The 26,025-nt window shown below is 40.4% G+C and overlaps 1 protein-coding gene across 25 annotated transcripts in view; it reads right to left on the bottom strand.

Moving 5' to 3' along the window:
* MAP4 (microtubule associated protein 4) overlaps positions 1-26,025 on the bottom strand; it is a 169,951-nt gene that overhangs the window by 98,690 nt on the left and 45,236 nt on the right. For 22 of the 25 annotated variants that reach the window (XM_067754202.1, XM_067754197.1, XM_067754204.1 and 19 more), the window contains one exon: positions 11,190-11,431. In XM_067754202.1, the coding sequence (XP_067610303.1) occupies positions 11,190-11,412 (223 nt within the window). In that variant the 5' untranslated portion in view covers positions 11,413-11,431. Of the gene's footprint in view, positions 1-11,189; positions 11,432-16,986; positions 17,177-26,025 lie in introns of those variants that run through there. The other 3 variants (XM_067754189.1, XM_067754191.1, XM_067754190.1) reach the window with 3 other exon arrangements.

The following is a 26,025-nucleotide window of genomic DNA, read 5'->3' on the forward strand; positions in this document are numbered from 1 at the left end:
TTTCGTGGCATGTGGGATCTTCCCAGACCAGGGATCGAACCCATGTCCCCTGCATTGGCAGGCGGAATTTTTTTTTTTAACATCGGTATTAGAGTATAATTGCTTTACAATGTTGTGTTAGTTTCTGCAGTATTACAAAGTGAATCAGCTATATATCCCCATATCCCCTCCCTCCTGCATTTCCCTCCCACCCTTCCTATGTCACCCCTCTAGGTGATCACAAAGCTCCAAGCTGATCTCCCTGTGCTATGCAGTTGCTTCCCACTAGCTATCTATCTTACATTTGGTAGTGTATATATGTCAATGCCACTCTCTCACTACATCCCAGCTTACCCTTACCCCTACCCGTGTCCTCAAGTCCATTCTCTACATCTGTGTCTTTATTCCCGTCCTGCCCCTAGGTTCATCAGAACCTTTTTTTTTTTTAGATTCCATATATATGTGTTAGCATGTGGTATTTGTCTTTCTCTTTCTGATTTACTTCACTCTGTATGACAGACTCTAGGTCCATCCTCCTCACTACAAATAACTCAATTTCGTTTCTTTTTATGGCTGAGTAATATTCCATTGTCTATATGTGCCATATGTTCTTTATCCATTCATCTGTCGTTGGGCACTAAGGTTGCTTCCATGTCCTGGCTATTGTAAATAGAGCTGCAATGAACACTGTGGTACACGACTCTTTTTTTTTTTTTTTTTTTTTTTAACACGACTCTTTTTGAATTATGGTTTTCTCAGGGTATATGCCCAGTAGTGGGATTGCTAGGTCATATGGTAGTTCTATTTTTAGTTTTTTAAGGAATCTCCATACTGATCTCCATAATGGCTGTATCAATTTACATTCCCACCAACAGGGCAAGAGGGTTCCCTTTTCTCCACACCCTCTCCAGCATTTATTGTTTGTAGATTTTTTGATGATGGCCATTCTGACCGGTGTGAGGTGATACCTCATTGTAGTTCTGATTTTCATTTCTCTAATAATTAGTGATGTTGAGCATTGGCAGGCGGATTCTTAACCACTGCGCCACCAGGGAAGTCCCAAGACCTACCACTTTAGTTTGCAGACATTCATTACTTGCTAGTCTGCACATTAACATAACCCAAACCTGAACAAAATGATTCTAGTTCAATAACAGATAAAATGACTTCAATTCAGTTTAATGAGCAATGATTGTATATCTACCATGTGCCAAAAGCAGTAATCTCTCTTTAATGCATATCTGACCAAGTTTCCGAGTCCTACCTTATCTCCCCACAGACTGTGAGACTCTGCATGATGTCACTGGATGTGCTTCTCCATGTTCCACCCTGTCACTTGTCTCACTTGTCATTTTGACCTCTGGTTTCTTATCACTGAGCAACTTGAGGTTGCTGGTACACTTTGAACTATTCTGTGCCTCTTTGCTTTTCCTAAATGTGTCATTCTGCAGGAATATAAAAATAAACAAAACACTATCCCTACTCTAGAGTAGCTTAAGTGTGAGACAACAAATAGCTTAACTATGACCTTACAAGTGCCATGAGAAAGGAAGGTTCAGGGAAGAAAGGCACTTACCAAAGGGAAGACGAAAAGATAAAGGGGGTTGTGGGAGAAGATGGGAGAGGGAAGTCAGGGAATGTCCTTGGAAGATTACATCTAAACCCATTCGTAAAGGATTTTTTGTAGAAGACCACCTTTAGCCAATGCTTTATCATCAACCTCCACATGTGTATCTTTAGCCCAGCACTCTCCTCTCAATTAGAGATTCTTTTACCTAGCTGCCTATTGCTCTTGACTAGGTATCTTCTCCACTATCAGATAAGCTAAAATTCTTAACCTTTCCCTCAAAATCTACTCCTTCTACAGCCTTCCCAATCTCACAAGATGACAATTCCTTCCTTTTGGTTGCTCAGGCCAAAACCTTGAGTCATCCTGGATTCATCCTTGGCAATGTAAAGTCTTATACCTTCAAAGGAGCAGTTGGGTGACATGGTGTGGGTTAAAGTCGGATGGGAGTGGGTTCAAGAGAGAATGAAAGGGGGGCTTCCCTGGTGGTGCAGTGGTTAAGACTCCGCGTTCCCAATGCAGGCGACCCAGGTTCAATCCCTGGTCAGGGAACTAGATCCCACATGCATGCCACAACTAAGAGTTCGTATGCCACAAGTAAGGAGCTGGCGAGCCGCAACTAAGACCCAGCAAAACCAAATAAATAAATAAATATTTCTTTTAAAAAGAAGAGAGAATGAGAGGAAAGGAATTGGGATTAGGGAGTAGATACACCTTTTTCAAAGAAGGAGCAGAATAAAAGAAAGTAAATGAGCTGGACATAGATTGAGATAGGATTTTTTATGAAGGAAAAAATTATGGTATGTTTGATGCTGATGAATGGCCCAGCTGAAGAGAGGAACTGATGATGCAGGAGACAGAAGAGACAATTGCTATAGCAGTACCCTTGAGTGAGAGCATGAGCAGTTCACTCATGACAATAAAAGTAATAGCAGAGTAAAGGGCACAGATAAAAGTAGTTTAGGAGATGGGGGGATGCATAAACTCTCTTGATTGAGTTTACTGATTATCTGTTCTAAAAGTCATCAACTGAGAATATGAACAGGAAAGCAAGTGCTGGAGGTTTGAACAGAGAGAAGATGTGAAATAGCTGTCTAGGAAAGCGGAAGATTTTATAAATTCATATGAATTAGTAGCAGAGTCCTCAAGTACACGCTCTTTATGCAAATAAGACTCTCATTTACATTTCCTGAACATAATGTTTATAGGTCTAATAATTCTGCCTTTTGATCTAAATAAGTGAACCTTTAGTTTTGAAAAATAGTTATCTATGAGACATTAAATCAATCAGAAAGCATGCATTCATGAAGATGGTAAGGGTTCACAGAAAGAACATGGGGTTTAAAAATCATAAGATCTGGGTTCAGGTTGTGGTTCTGTCACTATAAACTAATGATCAAATGCAATTTCCTTGTGCTCCCTAAGCCTGAATAGCCTCGCCTGAAAGACGGGATAACATCTACTTCCCATGGTCACCAAGAGGACTAAACACAATAACACTGGAGGCAGCACCGTGGCAACTGCACAGTGTTAAGTACATGTTAACTATTATTATTCTCATTGTTGTTTAACTGTAGATTGATCAACTATATTGACCTACCTAGAAAACAATTATAGATTGTTGACTGTAGACTGATCACTAAACTACAGAGTAACCTCAAGAGAACACTGAAATTAATTTACTTTTGCCTTATATAAAACTCATTTAAATGACATTACCAGACTAGGCAATAACTACAAGACTAAGAAATAAGCAATTTACCAGAATAAAATAAAAGCAACACAAGGAGATTAGAAGAAAATAAAAGGGAGATGGAGATTCTACCATACACATAACACCTAACGATCTCAAAATCTAAGCTCAGAAGAGAAGAATAAAAACATTACAACATAAAAACAATTAGGTTTTAGAGTATGAAAAAGCTTTGCATACTTCTCTGGAGATAAGGCTTGGGCTCTAATCATGGGAAATGATTAGACGTACCCTACTGGACATACCCAGTAGGGTACATCCTCATTCGAAAGGTGCTATACTGTCTTCTTTCTGATATCCCAGAGGACAGACTCCCATTTCATGAAGTGAAAACTTTCTCAGCTAAATACATACAGCACTGAAAACAACACAAGTTTTTTAAACTAATCACATGCTCTGAGATATAAGGATATTGAAATTTACTTTGTTTTCTTAATCTCTTCTCCTGCGATCTCTTCTCTTTCTCAGCAGTGGGATTTCAGAGTCCCACTGATGGCAAATCAATTTGGCAGAGAAGGGAAGTAGGAAGAAGGTGAGAGGGCATGTGTGCTGTGAAGAAGAGACACAGCGAGTGCGCTTTGGGCAAAATGGGGAGGATTCAGCATTGTCTCAATGCATGGCCTCCTTCTTGTGTAAAAGTCAGGCCTGTGCCAACATCGCCCTCTGGTGGCCAATGAAGGTAGTTACAAAACTCCACAACAGAAAGCCCCAGTCAGTTAACAAGGAAAAGTTCTGTAGTATCTAGTTATCATCCTTCCCAGGACATACTTAGGCCCTTTCTCCAGGATCAAAGTTTCTCAGTCATGGACCTGCATCCAAGTCACTTGCAAGGGCTTGTTTAAAAAACAGATTGCTGGGACTTCCCTGGTGGCTCAGTGGTTAAGAATCCACCTGCCAACACAGGGGACGCCCGTTCGAGCCCTGGTCCAGGAAGATCCCACATGCCGCAGAGCAACTAAGCCCAAGCACCATAACTAGGGAGCCTGCGCTCTAGAGCCCGCGCACCACAACTACTGAGCCCACGTGCCACAACTACTGAAGCCCACATGCCTAGAGCCCGAGCTCCGCAACAAGAGAAGTCACCGCGATGAGAAGCCTGCGCACAGCAACCAAGAGTAGCCCCCTGCTCTCCCCAATTAGAGAAAGCCAGTATGCAGCAATGAAGAACCAACGCAGTCATAAATAAATAAATAAATAAATATAAATTAAAAAAAAAAAACCAATTGTTGAGTCCTATCCCCAGCGTTTGCCTAAGAATTGCATTTTGAACAAGGTCCCAAGTGATACCACTGGTCCAAGAACCACACTTCAAGAACCACTGTCCTAAGATTAAAACATTCTATAGAAATAAATTCTTAGCCTCAAAAACCTCCTGGAATGTTGGGGAGTAAGTATCCTCTCAATATCGTAAGTGCTCTATATAAGCACATGGAATACAGAAAAATTAAGTGGCTTACCCACAAATTTGCCAACTATTTATGTTTAAGGGTCAACAATGTATTAGATGTTCATTCAAACATCTGTGACACTGTTTTGAATGAACAAGAGTGACAGAAGTTATATTGTTACATCTAAGAGAAAGCTTCTGTCTTTTGTCTTCCTAGCCTTGAAAACAGAGCCATACAGAGCTGATAATGAACAGTACTGGGAAGATAGCATTTTTGAAGGAAAAAAAAAGTAGTACATATGTTCTGAAAAAGTATCTTGAGAATTGTTTCCCAAGGAGACAGGCATTTTAGAAGAAGTTGAAAAACAGTTTCATTTCTAGGTATTTGGCTATTTAGGATTTTTTTTTTTTTTTTTTGCGGTACGTGGGTCTGTCACTGTTATGGCCTCTCCCGTTGCGGAGCACAGGACCCGGATGCGCAGGCTCAGCAGCCATGGCACACGGGCCCAGGCGCTCTGCGGCATGTGGGATCTTCCCGGACCGGGGCACAAACCCGCGTCCCCTGCATCGGCAGGCGGACTCTCAACCACTGCGCCACCAGGGAAGCCCTATTTAGGTATTTTATGGTGGCAATGCTATGGAAAAATACGTGTACACTCACAACTAAATGGGGGTAAAATGGGAAAGGGTATAGTACAGAAAAGGTAACCCTAGCACCCACACTGTGAACTTGAAATACCATAGTTTCTTGGAGAAATCATTTTTTCCAGGTTTGGGGCAAGAACTATACCTTGGGGGGAAAAAAGCAACATTTCCTACTTTGTGCTAAGTGCCATAAAGGCAGTCTCACTTTCCTTCCCCCTCATTTTAAAGCTAGGGCAATTACAGTAGGTGTATAATAATTAAAAGAAATAAAAACACCATTGCCCAGAGAGTTCCATTATGTGTAACCCACTTAACTAACCTTTCTGTATCTAGATGCAGGAAGCTGGTTGATAAATTTCCAGTAGTTGGCCTAAGTTAGCCTGTTGTAAAATCATATTAAGAGCACCAGTGATGGGGCTTCCCTGGTGGCGCAGTGGTTAAGAAGTTTAATTACAGGTTATTCAAATATTAAAAATATCAGCAGGAAAAATTTAATAATTTTTATAAGCAAAACAGTTGCTTAAAAATTCTCCTCCTCTTGGGTCAAGTTCATGGTACACAGATCAAATCACCCAAGATGAACCACAAGAAAATCTACTGCTACCATCTCATTATCCTCACCCACCTAAGCTGAGTCCCAGGTGGTAGGAGTCACGCACAGCTAAAGGAAGATTTTAAATGAAAAGGAGCAAGCTTCCTCCACCTATGACTGATGAGGGTAAGTTAATGCGGATGGGAAGAGTATCTTAGTCATGACTCAAGTTATTAAAATATTTACTTTGTACCATTTTCTTTCTTCCAACTAAAGTGTTCCTTTTAGGTTAATCAAAGGACAAATAACTCCACTGACCGTTACGGATTAAAAGAGAACAGACATTTCCATTTTCCATTAACGAATCCAATTTTTTTCTTGGAGTAAATATTTATACGGATATAATTTGATTTTAAACTCTCAATAATACTTCTCCTGATCATTTGTGGTCACCCTTCCACCCCCCAAATAAAGCACATATAAAAGAAGCAGGAGTTCCTCTTCCACTCAGGCTACAGAAAGCCAAAAGAAATGTCACTCCCACCCTATCAACAACAAAAAACCCAGATCAACTACAAAATCGAACTCAACTACAACAACTCAACTACAAAAACGAACTCACCAGAGAGCTGAGGTTTTAGGGCAACCAAGTAGTGTGGAATCCAAAGAAAGACATTCCCCTCAAGCAGATATGGGAGGTAAGCAATGGTTCTCCTGTGTCTTACGTGCCATGCAAGCAGGTGAGAAGAATTCAACTAAAGAGTTTAACGATTTGCTAAAGGCTAAGTGAAGGCTAGCATGAGAGTAAAGGGCCCCTGGGATCCACAGACACAAAAGCAGTTCATACCCACTTGCAGGTTAGAAAGACTGGAGGCAGCGGGGTGGGGCGGGGGGGACCAGAGAGCTGCTCTAGGTGGTGCAGACCTGGAAAAAGCTGCCACTAAAAGCAACGGCAAGAAGCCCTGGGCCCTAGGACTCCTCTCTCCTATGCAAACAGAAGCTTTAAGCTGCTGGGGGAGGAGTATCAAACCCTGTCAGCCCCAGGGCCCGGGTGAAGACCCACTGCAGCTGGGGAAGAAGTTAACAAGAAAACCCCCTTACCCTAGGGGAGGAGCCAGAAAGAATCCTAGCCCAGGATCCTATGCCAATACCTTTAGAAAATGCCATCCGTGTAAGAGGGATAATATGATTGAGAAAAAGACTCAACCACAAGACGCATGCACACAGGCTTGAGCCTAAACCAAGGCCAAAAAACAAAAATAAAAAAACTCCTGCCCACTACCAGGCTATCCCTCTTCTGATAAGGGAGGGGAGAGCATGGAGAGAAATCCTCCTGAGGCACAGGTGCACAGCAGGGCCAAAAGCTGGGAGTGGAACAAGAACTTTGAGAAAAGAACTTTTTTTTTTTTTTTGCGGTACGCAGGCCTCTCACTGTTGTGGCCTCTCCCGTTGCGGAGAACAGGCTCCGGACGCGCAGGCTCAGTGGCCACGGCTCACGGGCCCAGCCGCTCCGTGGCATGTGGGATCTTCCCGGACCGGGGCACAAACCCGTGTCCCCTGCATCAGCAGGCGGACTCTCAACCACTGCGCCAACCAAGGAAGCCCAGAAAAGAACTTTTGAGAAAAGCTTTCCAGCACCTCAGTCCCTACTCTACGCACCAGAAATGGAAGAATTTGAAGCCAGTAGTGCACTGAAGACCATCATAGCAACAACAAAGCCCAACCCTAGCTCAGCCCTGGCCTAAACTGACTCAACCCTTTGAAAGTATTAATTAACTAGTAAAAGAAGAGAGTTGCCCATTGTTGGGTTGTACCCCGCAGGCCTACAAGGTCTGTGCTCGCCCAGCTCTAAAACCGAAGAAAGAACCCAGAGTCAGCAACAGAGACATCAACGGTGTAATGGATGGGGGAACCTTACACAGCTGAAGCAAGGTCCTGGAGAGACACCCCACCGTGTGCGGCAGACAGCAGGCAGGACATGGTGGCAGTCTTCACTGCCGGCCGGGGGCGAGGGGGGGGGGGGCGGATTACCAGTTATAAGAGAATTATGTCAGGTGGGTTCATTAGTTACCAGGGAAACCAGCAGAGAGGCACGCCCCTCATTACCCCTTCGATAAAAACAATCAACAGCTGGAGCAGGGGCAAGAGTGTAGGAAGGTCCGGCACTTGAGTAGGGTACAGGTGAAGCAGGCACTGGTCGAGAAGGGAATGTACAGAGAGCAAAAGAACAGCCATCTTGAGTGGCCTGACCATACACTCATTTCCAGGCATAAATATTTTATTTCAGTCTCTACTGTTTTACATGTGAGGTCCAGCATTCACTCAAAAATTAAGATACACATAAAAAGTACCAGAAAAAAACAGTAAAGAGACAAAATAATCAGACTGAGAGATGACCCAGATGTTCAAATTACCGGACAGACATTTAAAATAATTATGATTAATGTGTTAAAGTCTATAGTGGAAGAGATAGAAATATGCATTAACAGATGGATAATTTCAGCAGAGAGATGGAAACTCTAAAAGTCAAACAGAAATGCTAGAAGTTAAAAACAGTAAAGATATTAAAGATAAAGAATGCCACTGAGTGCTCATCATTAGACTCAGTGCAACCAGGAAAAAAATCAGGGAATTTGAAGATAGATGAAAAGAAAGTACCCAAAATGAAACATAGAGCATCTAAGAACTGTGGGACAATACTCAAAAATCTAACAAAAATGTAACTCGAATCCCAGAAGAAGAGAGAAAGAAAGAGGCAAAGCACAGATCAAGCTCAGAGAAGCCAAGGACAAATAACAAAATATTACCTAAACACAACACATTCAAACTGAACAAAATATCACCTAAACAACACATTCAAACTGCTAAAAACCCAAGATAAAGATAGCCTGGAAGGTGGGGGTGGGGGTGGGGGTGGGGGGAGAACAATGATCAAGATTGTAACAGATTTCTCATAGGAAACTATGCAAGTAGGACAACTAATTTTCCTTTAAATTACTGAAAGAAAAAAGTAACACAGAATAGGACGCCTAGCAAAAAGTACCTTCCAAAACTTAAGGTTTGTTTTTCAAATAAAACAAAGCTGAGAGAATTCACTGCTAAGCATGTTTGTACTATAAGAGAAGAAGTGTTACAAGCTTTTCAGGCAGAAGGACTATGGTGCTAGACAGAAATTTGGGTCTATACAAAGAAATGAAGAATGCCCCAAATGGTATTTGAAAATGGTATTTGAAAATGGTATTTGAAAATTACTCTAATTAAAAATTAGAGTAAAGGTATATTTTTCCCATATTTTTATTCATTCTAAAAGATAATTGACAAGCTAAAGCAAAAATAGTAACAAGGTAGGTAACTAACATAAGTCAAATTATGTGTATGACAATAACACAAAAAATGACAGAGGAATTGGACATTTACTATTTTGCATGGAATTTTACACTATACATGAAATGGTAGAATATTACTGGAAGGCAAACTGGAAGAAATTAACATACACAGTAAACTCTAGGTCAAATATAAAACAATTTTTAAAAAGAAATATATATAATAAGCCAATGTTGGAGTTAAAACAGTATTTTAAAAAATATTCAGGGACTTCCCTGGCAGCTCAGTGATTAGGAATGTGCCTGCCAATGCAGGGGACATGGGTTCGAGCCCTGGTCCGGGAAGATACCACGTGCCGCAGAGCAACTAAGCCCGTGCGCCACAACTACTGAGCCTGAGCTCTAGAGCCCGCGAGCCACAACTATTGAGCCCGCATGCTGCAGCTATTGAAGCCCGCGTGCCTAGAGTCCGTGCTCTGCAACAAGAGAAGCCAGCATAATGAGAAGCCCGCGCACTGCAACAAAGAGTAGCCCCTGCTCACCGCAACTAGAGAAAGCCCGTGCACCGCAACAAACACCCAACACAGACAAAAATAAAATAAATAAGTAAATTTTTTTTTAAAAAGCCTATTTTAGGTGGTTGCCAGAGGTGGGGGGTGGGCAAATGGGTGAAAGGAGTCAAAATAAATAAAATTAAAAAGTTATAAAATAAATAAGTCCTGAGGATACAATGTATGGCATGGTGTCTATAGTTAATAACACTGTACTATATTTGAAAGTTGCTAAGAGAGTAGATATTAGAAATTCTCATCACAAGAGGAAAAAAATTCATAACTATATATGGTGATGGATGTTAACTAGACTTGTGGTCATCATTTCACAATAAAAACAAATATTGAATCATTATGTTGTATACCTGAAACTAATGTTTTATGTCAATTATATCTCAATTTTTAAAAAATGCTTATTTTAGAAAAGAAATGTTTCAAATCAATGATCTAAGCTGCCACCTTAAAAAACTAGAAAAAGAGCAAATCAACTAAAAGTAAGCAGAAGGAAGGAAATATTAAAAGTTATAAGCAGGAATTGAAAACAGAGAGGACAAGACAAGAGATCCTACAGACATTAAAATAATAAGGTAATATTATAATTTTAGCTCCATTAATTCAATGACTTAAAGGAAACAGACCAATTCCTTGAAAGATACAAAACACCAAAGCTCACTTGAAAAGATAGAAAACTTGATAGAAAACAGTTCTGTATCTCTTAAACGAATTGAATTCCTAGTTAAAAACTTGACAGAGAAAACTCCAGATCCAGATGACTTCACTGACAGTCTGTCAAACATTAAAGAAAAAAACATCAATTCGACACAAACTGTTCTAGAAAACAGAATAGGAGGGAACACTTCCCAACTCATTCTATGATGTCAGCATGACCTCAGTTCTAAAACCTGACAAAGGCCTCACAAGAAAACAACAGACCAATATCCCACATGCACATAGATGCAAAAATCCTCAATCAAATGTTAGCAAATCTGACGAGCAATATATAAAGACAGCAAATCTCTTTGAAAGGGTTTAACCCATTTTTTAATCCTGACCTAGGATTACACTCAAAGACAGGTGGCATCTAACTCTGTTCCAAATTGTCTTGGTATAAATACAGAATTTAAAGTATCTAACTTTACAAAGCTACTTTCAAAGAAAAGGCACAGCAGACAGTTTAATTTAGGAAATTAAGAGGCAAATTATATAGCCGTTGAGACATTACAGAAGGAACTTTAGGGTTAAGAGTAATCTACAGCTTCAAGAACACATACTCTACTGAAGGGTAATGAACCTACCTCCTTGGTTTCCAAGAAATTTAGATAAAGAGAAAGTTACTAGCCTATACTACAAAACTCAGTTCAGTTTCCTCAAAGGTTTCTAAGATTATGACCCAAAGCGTAATCCCTTATCTACTTTCTGAACCTATCTATCCAGTCTGGCTTAATTACTTACCTTCAGCCTGGCTAGTGTCTGAGCATGGTTTCTTCTTTGACTCCGAATTCCCGGTTTTCTCATCAACATCCAGTAGAGGAATATAGTCTGTTTTTCCAACAGTTTCTCCCACAACATCATCAAAGGCCTCTGCCTCCAGTGTGGCAATAAAGTCCCGTTTTATCTCTTCCTCAATTTCTGGAGGTGGCTCTGTTAATGCATCTGCAAGACTGAGGTCTGCCATTCTGCACCACTGCAACTGCCTGGTTAAGGGGGAAAAAATGTTTCATACGATGAGAACTGCAAAGGGAAAAACATTCCTAGAAACTCTTGTCATCATCTTAAACAAAAAAGGAATTAAAATCTAAAATTTTAGAGCTAAAAGAGACTCTCCCATTTTATAGATTAGAAAATCACAGCTCTGTAACAGATAGTCTTACCCAAGGTAAACACTTTTTCTTTCATCTCTGGGAGGTAAATAGAGCAAGTGCCATTTTGCCCTTTTCATTAATAAGAAAAATGAAGTGCAAAAAAAACCCTCAATTTATCCAAGGTTACAGCCAGTAAGATTCAAATCAGGTCTTTTGATTTCAAGTCTTAAAACCCTTTCAACTATTCCATTTATCTTAATTTCCAAATCATGTCACAGAATAATTCTTAAAAATATATACAAAAGGAGGTCCGATTAGGTTATATTCCCATTTTTAAAAAAAAACGGCTAATTATTATCAGGCAAATGAAGTCACTTTTATTTACCAGGGATTAGGAATATGGACTTTATCTTGTAGGGGTAAGCAGTGCTTCATCAATCACTTGGACATGGCTCTGTCAACTGAACTACTCTTACTAGTTTCCTGCTGGCATGAAAAATACAGACAACGTTCCCTGAATTACCTAGGGGAGGCAGTCCCTCTCTGTGGTCATGTACGTTAGCATCTTTGCAGAACACCAGGCTTTCCATTTTTAAACATAACCTGAAATTAAAAAGTATATGGGGGACTTCCCTGGTGGCGCAGTGGTTAAGAATCTGCCTGCCAATGCAGGCGACGCGGGTTCAAGCCCTGGTCCGGGAAGATCCCACATGCCGCGGAGCAACTAAGCCCGTGCGCCACAACTACTGAGCCTGTGCTCTAGAGCCCGCACGCCTAGAGCCTGTGCTCCGCGACAAAAGAAGCCACCACAATGAGAAGCCCGCCCACCACAACGAAGAGTAGCCCCCACTCGCCACAACCAGAGAAGAGCACGCGCGCAGCAATGAAGACCTAATGCAGCCAAAAATAAAATAAAGAAAATAAAAATAAATAAAGAACTTTGTAAAGGCCTGACATATGTCAAAGGGTTCCATAAAGAGGAACTGCTTTTCCCTTTTCTATCTATAATAGCTATTATTACTAGTTAGCCTTTGAAAGCTGTTATGAACAAAAAACAATAAAGAATGTCTATAATTAAGCAGTTTCATTGTCAAAGAGAACTTGTAAGGAACACCTGTACCACCTTTAACAACATACAATAAGAGCCCAACAGATTTATTTGTCCTAGAAATATGTAATTATGACACTTACTTCATGCAATCTTCTCAGACTTTTCCTAATTTAGGACACTGATGAAAATACAGACAAAACCAGCAATACATTTTAAACCTCATTTATCTGAGTACGGATTCTCAAAGGGCAACTTTTTATTCACTGTAATCTTTCCCCTCCTCCCCGCCTCCCAACCTCCCAAACCATTTTCTGGGCTGACATGTGGTTCATGGAATATGAACAGCAGCTTAAATTCAGTCTAAGAGGGTAAAATTGATAGAAAATTAGACAGCTGGAAGTGGGAAGGTCACTTGGCTCCCAGTACATGCATCCAACCACCCAGCATCTGCATCTCAAACCAGTTTAGCTATTCTTTTCATGTCATCACATATAAATAGAAGTATGATTTAAGCGCGCGCGCGTGCGCGCACACACACACACACACACACACACACACACACACACACACACAAACACAATCTACTTATGGAAAATGACCCTGTAAAAGCAATACTAGCTAGTGGAAGTGAAAATACTGGCTTTTAGCCAAAAAGCTCCAGTTTTCAATAAATTAAAGAGAAGACTACTCAATTTTATAGTTATTCTATTCTAAAATATGTGTAAGTATAATAAATTCCTTAGGTGCTCTACAGATCTGTTAAGCTGGTTCTGCAAGTGATCCAGAATTGATCTTAATAACTTCATGACTGAATGTCATCCCACACTTAACAGCATCATTTAAGGTCACAATATTTATTCATGCCTTAAAATGTTTAGTTATGTATTTTATGGACAAATGGATCTGACACAGTGTTCTTCTCAAATCTGGATATACAGGAAAATTCAAAAACATACCCTTGTGAATGAGAAGTATCTACTTAAAAAAATTCTCTCATTGACTATTTATGCTTTTCCTCCTCTATTTGTATAGATAATAGAGAAAATTAACTGAGTTTGAATTTTTTTAATTTAAGTACAGTTGATTTGCAACGTTTCAGGTGTACAGCAAAGTGATTCAGTTATATACATATTCTTTTTCAGATTCTTTTCCGTTATAGGTTATTACAAGATATTGAATATAGTTCCCTGTTCTGTTAACTTTAAATGGATTTGTTGATAGGAGGCAAGAAACGAAAGCTGGTTAAAGAAGTTTCCATGCTTCACTAGTTCAGTCTGATTCTCACTATGGCTTTGAGTGAGTCACCTTCCGGGGCTGAGTTCCCTAGGCTGTAAAATGAGAGTGGTATGTTAAACGATTCTTGAGGTTGACTATTCTATAAGCTACTTATAATTCAGTTTCATCACTTAAATTAGAAATAAACAAACTTCATATAGATTCTCTGTGTGACTATTATTTTATACATCAAGTACTCTCAATTATAACTGGGTTCAGGTTTATTAAAAGGTAAAAAGGGGCTTCCCTGGTGGCGCAGTGGTTGAGAGTCCGCCTGCCGACGCAGGGGACGTGGGTTCGTGCCCCGGTCCGAGAAGATCCCACGTGCCGCGCAGCGTCTGGGCCCGTGAGCCATGGCCACAGAGCCCGCGTGTCCGGAGGCTGTGCTCCGCAACGGGAGAGGCCCCAACAGTGAGAGGCCCGCGTATCGCAAAAAAAAAAAAAAAAAAAAAAAAAAAAGCAAGCTAAAAAGCCTTTCGGCAAAGGGAGACTAAAAACCAACTACCCAGTGCACAGTGCCTGCTTGAGCAAATCTGACTGGAGCTTAAGAAACTCCACCCAGTTCTGGCTAACATCAAAGGAGACTTGACACCACTCTACAAGAAAATAAGCCCCATATTATTTAACCAGGCACCAAGAGCATACCGTTTTCAAGCATAGCACTCTGGACATCTGATCCTTCATTCTGACTTCATGCCTGATGTGAAACTATCTGGTGAGAACGTTTTGAAAATACCTAGGTAAACCAAGGCAAGAGGAAATGACAGGACATGATGATGAAGCACAGAAGAGAATTTTGGCCTCTTGACTATTCTTTTACTATTAATAGCTATGTGCTCATAAAGAGTAAATAAGAATACATAATGAGATCACAAGTGCCTTCTCTGTTGTATGGTTTTCTTCAGATCACAAACTCTGGAATTAATTACTGAACTAAAAATATTTTCTAGGGCTTCCCTGGTGGTGCAGTGGTTGAGAGTCCACCTGCCGATGCAGGGGACACGGGTTCGTGCCCCAGTCCGGGAAGATCTCACATGCCGCAGAGCGGCTGGGCTCGATAAGCCATGGCCGCTGAGCTTGTGCGTCCAGAGCCTGCCCGTGTACCGCAAAAAAAAATTTTTTAATTAAAAAAATAAAGAAAAAATATTTTCTAGGTCTATACAGATTAAATAGTGTTCATATCTAACTTAAATGCACAGAAGTATGGGCAAGTTTTCAAGTTCCCAGAAATCCTTGTGAAAATTTTAGGTCAGTCATATCTATAGTCACTCAGTTGGGATCTGTGCTCATTCTGGCTGATGAGAAATTAGCATTCTAGTTTGCAAATGGCCTGTTGTTGCCTCTGTCCTCCCTTACTAACCTCCCCCCATCCCCGCCCCTGACCAAAGGTGCTGCTTTGAAACTAAACTGGAGGAAGAAAACTCATGAAAAGGAAGAACAGAAGCCTAATTCCCACCAACATACTCACACTTTTCATAACCACTGTAATATTTTCATTTCACTCAGTCACATTAGCCAAACTTCTACCAAGATTCAAACTTCTACCAAGATTCATTCAATGCAGCAGCCAGCATTCTCTTTTAAAGTACAGAATCCTATTTCACAATTTAAAGGGGGGTAATAAGGGGACATACACCCCTTGAAGGACCATCATTCCACCTTATGTGACTTTAGTTAGCAAGTAGCTTTCCTCCTAACCCCAGAGATAAATTCCATTGAAAGTGTCTGAGTTTCTGGTTTTAGGATAAAAAGGAAGAACATAATTTAGCAACATGGAATATTTCAGGGAACAAAGCAGACCTGGATAAGGTACCAAAGTAGGGAGAAGGTACGTGGGCCCACAGACCCTAGGAGGTAAGAGAAAGGGAGGTGACAATGCCATGGGCAAGCTCAACACCTTTCAAAACACTGCCTGTCAGTTTTAGAAAAAAGAAAGAAACTTTCTTCTCAGTAATTGGGACTAGTTTAGAACCAAAATTATCATTTATAACATTGTTTATCTAAGGAAAATGTATTCTGAGTTCCAAATAACCAATTTAAAAAAGAAACATTTAATAATAATTCTTAAAGGTAGGAGACTGTTCATAATACTCACTTAAATTGTACCCATGATGGATATTCTGTTCTGTTTGGGGGGTGGGGGTGGGGTGGAGGGGTGAGTTATGGACAAGACACAGAACTGTAAAGATACATGGGCTAATATTTTCTTCTACACTTTTTTTTCCATGACGGAGAATTCTGAAGCCAGCACTAAGCTGCTATCCCAGGACAGTGCTGTGGCCAAAAATGTAGGGCTTATTCCTCAAGCTTGGAAGAAACCCAGCATCCCAGACAGTCCCAGAGACCATTTATAATCTGACATGCTTAAAGGTATAGTCTGCATCATAAAGATTTCACATTCAACATGAGACTTTTTTAGTTTGCCTAGCAAGCTTTCAGTGACTAAGTGGGGACTTTATTCCTCAGATTTGTTTTAATGAATTTCTTTCAGAGGCCTATTACATATCAAGCTGAACCTTATCTGTCTGGAGGCTGTGTTCTGTTTTTAATTTATTTAACTAGAAAACCTTGATTTATACTTTCAGTTGAAACAGTATTTCATTCAAAGTAAAACCAAATATTTATTAAGGACCTCGAGGGGTCCTTATACAGCTCACAGGCACTTACGATCCCTGAAGCTAAGCTAAATTTCTCCTGCTCCTCCCCAGAACCAGACTGGAAACAGCAACAGACAGCTCAGCAACATCTTGACTGTCCTGAGCAATAAACTCCAAATGCCCTGTGGAATATATTAACTTTCCACCCCCAGGTGCCTCCCTACCCACTACAAGGACAACAGCTGTACTATGACCAAATGATGGAATTTCCAGGCTCAGCGGGGTTCTGTTCATCACCACCATTTGTCCTGCTCATCACAGGATTAGCAACAGGAGAGAGCCCTTGATTACTAGAATAGCTGAGGCCATCAACCAGTGACATTCCTATATGAAAGAACACACTGATACACATTACTTCCATGTAGTCCCCAAAACAAAGTGTTCCTTTTCCCACTGCTAGTTTAGGAAGCCCTGTCCTGTAAGTATAAAACACTGCACACACATGCACACACATATTCACATACCTAAGACCTTGCAGCACAAGGCTTAAAGCCTAGCTTACTTACTTACAGGGACTATCCAGGCAGCTTAGATTCGGTCCTGACTGAATGCATTTTGGATCTCTAAACAAGCACCTGCCACATTTCTATCCAAGTGAATTTGAATCTATTTCCCCAAGAAGAAGAATCTACACTAGATACCTCCCACTGTTAGCCATGTGATACAGATGGCATGATGTCTGCTGAAGTCCAGTTATATGTGCCAAAACAAGAGATGACAATGACACAGCACTTACATTTCTGTTATAACTGTCCTCAAGACCAAATCTTCAATTTTATCTCAATTTTTTTAAAAGAAGAGCAAACCTTAAGATGATTCTCAATACCTAATGCCCCCAAATTTTGAAAAAAGAGAAAGTATTTTTTAATACTTTCATCCCAGTTAGTCTAACCACAGTCTAACAGACAAAAAAACATTCAGAGTTTGCTTACTCTTATCCATAAATTATTTCTAAACACTTAAGATCTCTAAAGGCTTTTTAAAAAACACCAGTTCAAATAATCTAGGATCCAATTCCCTCACTTTAACAGATGACAAAAAAAGAATCAGAGAAAATGAATTACTTATAAATGAAACCGGGATTGAGGATCAGACTAAGAGGAGACCCAGAGAACACCAGACACAGATGCAGGGTGTGACAAAACTGGCAAAATCTTGGAATTTTACAGTCTCTGCTTTAACCTGACACAATGGTATCACTATACTTCAAAATCAATTTTTTTGCTCTACCTTTTCTTCTTAAAGGCAGTTGGGAAGATTCCTAATATCAGGAAAACATACCAGTTGATTTAAAAGGACCCCAATGCCTATTTAAAAACAAAACAAAACTCCTTAGTGTGATATCAAGGCCACACAATCCTAGAAGACCCAGTCCTACCACCTACTACAACCATCAGCAGTTTTCTACTTGGGGCTCTCTATATTTTAGTCACATGGGACCAGCTGCCATTTTACAAGCAGACCATTGACTTTATCACTGTATACTCTTGCTCATATTGCTCTCCACACTTCAAATTCTCTTTACTTTCTCCTTGTTAGTCTTGAAATCGAGATCCACATCCTATCACCTTTTCTCTGATTCCTTTTTAGAATCTGTTCTCCCAGTATCATTCAGAACTAATACATCATCTATACTTCTATTGTAACAAACAGTACAGTCTGATCTATACTGTAGTGAGCTGTATATACTAGCAACTCCTGTAACCTACTAGGTCCCAAAGGGGAAAGACCATGTCTAAGTGATGTGTATATCTTCTCTTAGTGGATTACTTTATACAGAAGATGGGCCAAAACAGCAAAAGCTGACAAAACGAAGGGGATAACTAAACAGACAGTTCTAAAATGGTAAATGGAAGTTCATAAAAACCATGTCTAATCTGAAATTAATCAGAGATGCCAAAGCTACAAAAAGTCAGAACTGGAAAAAGAATCAACAGTGACTTCCCTGGTGGCACAGCGGTTAAGAATCCGCCTGCTAAAGCAGGGGACACGTGTTCGAGCCCTGGTCCAGGAAGATCCCACATGCCGCAGAGCAACTAAGCCTGTGCACCACAACTACTGAGCCTGTACTCTAGAACCTGTGAGCCACCACTACTGAGCCCGCGTGCCGCAACTACTGAAGCCCACATGCCTAGAGCCCGTGCTCCGCAACAAGAGAAGCCACTGCAATGAGAAGCACATGCACCACAAGGAAGAGTAGCCCCCGCTGGCCGCAACTAGAGAAAGCCCACGTGCAGCAACGAAGACCCAACGCAGCCAAAAATAAATAAATAAAAATAAATTATTTTTTTAAAAAAAAAAACCTCAAAGAAAAAGAAGAATAAACAGATTAAAGGTGGAAGGTCATCAGTAATTAAGAATATTCACCTCATTTCTCCTACTCTCTAAACATGGCCCGTGCCAGAGCAATCATGAAAAAAAAGCCAACAGGGAGTAACCAGACGAGCCAGCTCTCCATGCTGGTCATCTTATCATTATTAGGCAGGGCAACAAAAATAGCTCTCTGCTTTTAGAAAAGCACAACAACATGATGCAATGTGACAAAAACAAATCGTTTTTTGTTCAAGAGATCAGCTACCACCATCATGTTACTATCACTTTTATAATTATTGCAATGTTAAATCTCTATAGTATCAGCTCACATGTCTCTGTCAAGGAGTAACAAATATATTATAGAATTTTAAGCTACTTAGCCTGGGGAAATTGGATGAAGTAATCACACTTGATCAGCTCTTAGCTTTTGAGAACTATTTTATTTAAGAAAAACCTCTTGGGACTTCCCTGGTGGCGCAGTGGTTAAGAATCCGCCTGCCAATGCAGAGGGCACGGGTTCAATTCAGGCCCTGGTCCAGGAAGATCCCACATGCAGAGGAGCAACTAAGCCCGTGTGCCACAACTACTGAGCCTGTGCTATAGAGCCCGCGGGCCACAACTACTGAGCCCACGTGCCACAGCTACTGTAGCTCACAAGCTCTAGGGCCTGTGTGCCACAACAAGAGAAGCCACCGCAATAAGAAGCCCACGAACCACAACAAGAGTAGCCCCCGCTAGCCAGAACTAGAGAAAGCCCGCGCGCAGCAACAAAGACCCAACGTAGCCAAAAATAAATTAAAAAAAAAAAAAAAAGAAAGAAAGAAAAACAAAACCTCTCCATCAAGTGAAGTTTCTCTGAAGTTCAGAGCCACAGTATGCCACACTTTATTGTAGAAAATGTCAGTGAAAGTGAGGGGAAATGGAAGATAGAACTAAGAGTAGATAGGGATTTGTGATACTTCTGATACTTCTGTAATTATTTATCTACAACGTATGTCTCTTTCAGAGCCCGCCTTGGACTCTGAGTTCTGAGATGCAAAAGACAGCATCTTTTTCACCTTTTATCCTAGGCATCTAGTATAATAAAGGGCCACCTCATAGGCACTCATTAAACGCACAGGCATTCTACTGGTTGTGCTTTGTTCTATATCACGACACCAGCCTTTTCTTGCTGGGGTCGACATTTGCCCAGCTAAAGGAGCCTGCTGGCTCTTCCTTCCACTGTTGGTCCAAGGCACGGAACCAGCATTGGAGCACAGTAGCTCAGCTCTTCTGAGCAGCAAAGAAGATGGCATAAACTCTATGGGAGTACTTAGTAGGCACTTTATAGAACAACCTTAGTGATGTCTTACCTTTAACATAAAAGTACCTTACAGATGTGTTCAAAAAGAGGGGGAAAAAAGCCTGAAAGTAAAAAATAAAAAAAATACTTTTAAGTGAAAACTGAGCAAGCAAAGTAAAAAGTCAAAGGAATCTTTCAAGTTATTATTTACCATAACTTTGAACATTTTACCTGAAATAGAGGAAAAGATCTGAGTTAAAAGTGAAAAGCCACTGGAACAGAATCAATCAGAGACAGAGTTGAGCAATTTCAGTTTTTAAGAGTTAATTCTGAAGGACACCCACAATTGAGAGCTACTGAATTAAGCAATAATCTACCTAATACACTAAAGATAAAGTTCATCAAAATGAAACATAAAACAGGATTTGTAAAACTTAACACTAGAAAGAGATAAAGTTCTCCCTTGTTGGGAGGATAGGTGCTTTAGATCCAGTTTACTAGAAGCAGAGCCTGAAATGGGATTTTTATAGAAGTGGTTTATAGAGGGAGTGCCTTCAGGAGAAAGATGTAGAAGGAAGGGAGCCAGCACTGGTTTCAGCCGAGTCCCCCTCTCTGCCTCTTCCCTGGGAAGCTGTAGAGCACAACAGCAGCACTGAGTCAGTGCCGCCATGAGGGAAGGGGGCCAGGTTTCTGTAACCCTCGTCAAGGCACTCATTGGCTGAGAGACACACTGGCTGGTTAAGGGGATCCAGACAGGGTACCAGTAGCATCTACTGCAGAACATTCAACTGTGTAACAAAAAGGCATACCAGATTGGTGTACATAAATATCAAGCAAAATCAACTCTAAGCAAAAAATCATTAGTAGAAATAAAATGACAAAAAGTTTAATTCACTAAGAGTTATCAATATTAAATATCAAACTTGTACATACCTAACAACACAGATGTGTAAAAATACATAAAACTGATAGTAATGAGGAGAAATAGATGAATCCTCCTTCATAGGGGGATATTGTAATACACCTCTCCCAGCAACTGACATCAAGTAGACAAAAATCAGCAAATACAATATAAGCTATGAGCAACTCAGTATACAGGTTTCAACTACTGGACTACAGAGTACACTGGAGAAGACACTTTCTCTTCTAGCACACATGAAACTTTCTTTTTAAAATAAATGTATACTAGGAAATAAAGTCTCATATTTTAAACATTATTATACAATCCACATTTATGAAACATATAAATAAGCTAGAAATAAAAACCTGAATTTTTTAATGTATTAGGAAATTTTAAAACACTACAAATAACCCATGAGTTAAACCATAATAGAAATGAAAAAATACTAGAACTGAATAATACCAAAAATATTATATAGCAAAGTTTGTGGAATACACCTAAAGAGGGAATTTAAGAATGTCTCCAGCCTTAAGTGCTTATATTAGAAAAGGAAGAACAAAATTAATTAGTTAACATACATCTTAAGAGTTAGATAAAAATAAATCTGAATAAAATCAAAGGAAGGAAATAAAATCATGAACAAAAATAAAGCACAAAGAAACAGAAGAGGATGGACTTCCCTGGTGGCGCAGTGGTTGAGAATCCGCCTGCCAATGCAGGGGACATGGGTTCGAGCCCTGGTCCGGGAAGATCCCACATGCCGCAGAGCAACTAAGCCCATGTGCCACAACTACTGAGCCTGTGCTCTAGAGCCTGCGAGCCACAACTACTGAGCCTGCGTGCCACACTACTGAAGCCCACGCGCCTAGAACCAGTGCTATGCAGCGAGAACCTACCTCAATGAGAGGCCTGTGCACCACAATGAAGATTAGCCCCCACTTGCCGCAACTAGAAAAAGCCCACGTGCAGCAACGCAGACCCAATGCAGCCATAAATAAATAAATACATTAAAAAAATAAAAAGATTGATCCTAAAAAAAAAAAAGGAAACAGAAGAGGAGATCAGCAAAGCAAAAGTCCTCTTTGAGAACTGATAAAGTTAACAAACCACTGGGAAGACTGACAAAAAAAGAAGAGAAGGCACAAATGAACAATTTTAGGAAGGAAAATGAATAATGCCACAAATGCAGGAGAGAGAAAAAAAGAGAATATAAAACTATGCCAACAAATTTGAAGATCGGATAAAAAATATCAATTCCTAAAAGAGTATATATCACAAAAACTGATCCAAAATATAATACAAAACCTAAACAGTACCAAATCAATTAAAGAAATTGAAACAGTATTTTTAAATCTTCCAAATACACACACACACACACACACACACACACACACACACATCCCACAAAGGGTTTAATAGGAGTTCTACTAAATATTTAAGGTGCTGATCTAACACAAACTCTAGAAATTAGAAAAAGAATGCTCCCCAACTCATTTTATGAAACGAATATCAATATAAGTATAATATAGTAGAGGCCGGGATCCACACTGGACCACCAGAGGTTCAAATTTGGGTTCTACCATTTAGTATCTATGTGACCTTGGGCAAGCTTCTTAACTTCTTTACTTCAGCTTCCTCAAATGTAAGTTGGGGATAACAGAATTAACTACTTCTGGATCTGTTAATATTTAAAATGTTATAACAGTGCCTGGAACACTGTATGTGCTTTAGGTATTTGCTAGTGATTACTATATGATTATTGGTAATATACCCCAATATCAAAACCAGACAAGAATACAGTAATGGAAGATTATAAGCAAAAGTAAACTTATGAACTTAGATCGCAGGTCAGCAAATATTTTCTGTAAAGAGCCAGACAATAAATTGTTTAAGCTCTGAGGCCCATACAATCTCTGTCACAAATACAGGCAGTCCTTGCTTTGCAAGGTTCTAACATCCACAAATTTCAATTACCATAGTTTAGCTAAAAAACACCAGTCCTTCAACAACCTGTTTCAAGTTCCAGTTACCACGGTATATTAACTGTGAGTAATTGCATAAAGCACAAAATTAGCTGCTAACTCTTCAGTCTACAAATCACTACATAAATAACAGGTGTGCATCAAGATCAGTGACCTATCACATCACAAAGTATGTTAGGGACTGGTCACTGAGCATCTGTTATTCATTTCATGCACAAACAGTTGTGTTGCCTCATCTCCCAGTGATAGACCCATGTGACATTTTATAAAACGGATAGTTGTAAGAGGGAACTGGTCAACAAAAACGAAAGTGCAGCAAAGAACTAAAAAGGAGTAACATTGGAAGTGAAATCCAAATCGAATGTGAATGGAGTTACAGAAGTAACAGCTACGCTGTGGGATGTTGACTCTACCGTCATTCAAAAGACTCTGGATATGGTTAAGAATCCACCTGTCAATGCAGGGGACACGGGTTCAACCCCTGGTCCGGGAAGATCCCACATGCCGTGGAGCCACTAAGCCCATGTGCCACAACTACTGAAGCCCGCACACCTATAGCCTGTGCTCCACAACAAGAGAAGCCACCGCAATGAGAAGCCTGCGCTCCGCAACGAAGAGTAGCCCCTGCTCACCACAACTAGAGGAAGCCCGTGCGCAGCAACAGAGACCCAACGCAGCCAAAAATAAATAAATAAAATAAATAAAATTAAAAAAAAAAAAGACTGGATATGCAGCCGGAGGAATTTAGTGAAGGTGAGCTTATCTATGTGTGTTTGGTAAAAAAGATGAGGATGTCCTGGAGGAAGTGACTTGGGCAAGAAACTTCACATTAAAAGAATTCTCAAATATACTTTGTGACACTGAAAATCCAAACGATAAAATCCTGGAAGCAGATCCAAACTTAGAAAGGAGTATGACAACTTGCCAAGGCAGAGAAAAGATGCCCATTCCACATCATAAGTCACAAGAAGAGAAGAAACTACTCTTGATAAGTTTTTTACTAAGAAATAAAACATCTTAATTCTCAAAGTTTCTAATGTTTTAAATAACAGTGTACTAAATATTAATCTTCCTATTTTTTTCATTTCCCTGTGCATTTTTAACAGGCAACAAGAGAACTTTTAAAGTTTCTGGGTACTTCCTTAGTGGCACAGTGGTTAAGAATCCACCTGCCCATACAGGGCACACAGGTTCGAGCCCTGGTCCGCGAAGAATACATATGCCGCAGAGCAAGTAAGCCCATGTGCCGCAACTACTGAGCCTGAGCTCTAGAGCCCACGAGCTACAACTACTGAGCCCACAGGCCACAATTACTGAAGCCCGAGCGACTAGAGCCCAAGCTCTGCAACAAGAGAAGCCACCGCAATGAGAAGCCCACGCACCACAACGAAGAGTAGCCCCCGCTCACGGCAACTAGAGAAAGCCCGCACGCAGCAACGAACACCCAACGCAGCCAAAACAAAACAAGACAAAACAAAACAGTCATTATTTGCAGGAAACGTAACTATGAAAATATAGAGAAAATCAAATAAACTATTTGAATTAGTAAATGAATTTATTTAGCAAGGTTGTTGAACTCCAGGTAAATTGCTAAAACTCCAAATGTATTTCCACATACAGCAAAAATAATTGGAAAACAAATTTTTCAAAAATACCACTGACAATGGTTTTTTTTTTTTTTTTTTTTGCGGTACGTGGGCCTCTCACTGTTGTGGCCTCTCCCGTTGCGGAGCACAGGCTCCGGACGAGCAGGCTCAGCGGCCATGGCTCACGGGCCCAGCCGCCCCGCGGCACGTGGGATCTTCCCGGACCGGGGCACGAACCCAGGTCCCCTGCATTGCAGGCGGACTCTCAACCACTGCGCCACCAGGGAAGCCCTACAATGGTATTTTTTTAAAAAACTAAGAATAACTTCAATGAAAGATACCCATGACCACTAGAAAACACATTTAAAAAAAGAGAGAGAAATTAAAGACCTAAATAAATGGCAGGGGCTTCCCTGGTGGCGCAGTGGTTGGGGGTCCGCCTGCCGATGCAGGGGACACAGGTTCGTGACCCGGTCCGGGAAGATCCCACATGCCGCGGGGCGGCTGGGCCCGTGAGCCATGGCCGCTGAGCCTGCGCGTCTGGAGCCTGTGCTCCGCAACGGGAGAGGCCACAACAGCGAGAGGCCCGCGTACCGCAAAAAATAAATAAATAAATAAAAATAAATGGCAGGATATATCACGATTATGTACTATATACTGGAAGACTCAGTATTTTTTAAAATGTCAACTATTTCCAAACTGATCTACAGAATGAGCATTTCCAAGCAAAATTCCAATAGTTTTTTCTTTTTAATTCAAACTCAAAAGCCAATTCTAAATTTTATATAAAAATGCAAAAAGCCAAGAATAGCCAAGACTATGTTAGAGAACAAACTTAGAAGAACTTAAGTTACTGTATTTCAAAACTTACTACTGGATTGAATCATATGAAATTGCTAAAAACTGATGAACTAAAAATGTGCCCATTTCATATGCTTCAACCTACTACATATAAATACAATAATGAAGACACTGTGGTACTGGCACAACTGCCAAGAAAGAGCCCAATACAAGAGAACAGTTTCAAAACAGAACCACTACATATGGACACTTAACTTATGACAAATGTGACAATGCAGAGCAGTAGGGAAAGAACTGTCTTTTCAATAAGTGGTGTTGAGTCAACTGGATATCCAACTATTGGGGAAAATATATCTTGAGTTCTACCTCACACCATACACAAAAATCAATTCCAGATGGATAGCAGGTCTAAATGTGAAAGATAAAACAATAAGGCTAAAGGTCAGAATGGTCATCATCAAAAAATCTACAAACAATAAATGCTGGAGAGGGTGTGGAGAAAAGGGAACCCTCTTGCACTGTTGGTGGGAATGTAAATTAATACAACCACTACGGAGAACAGTATGGAGGTTCCTCAAAAAACTAAAAATAGAACTACCTTACGACCCAGCAATCCCACTACTGGGCATATACCCTGA

Source organism: Pseudorca crassidens, chromosome 10 (assembly GCF_039906515.1).
Source record: "Pseudorca crassidens isolate mPseCra1 chromosome 10, mPseCra1.hap1, whole genome shotgun sequence".
NCBI classification, from domain to species: Eukaryota; Metazoa; Chordata; class Mammalia; order Artiodactyla; family Delphinidae; genus Pseudorca; species Pseudorca crassidens.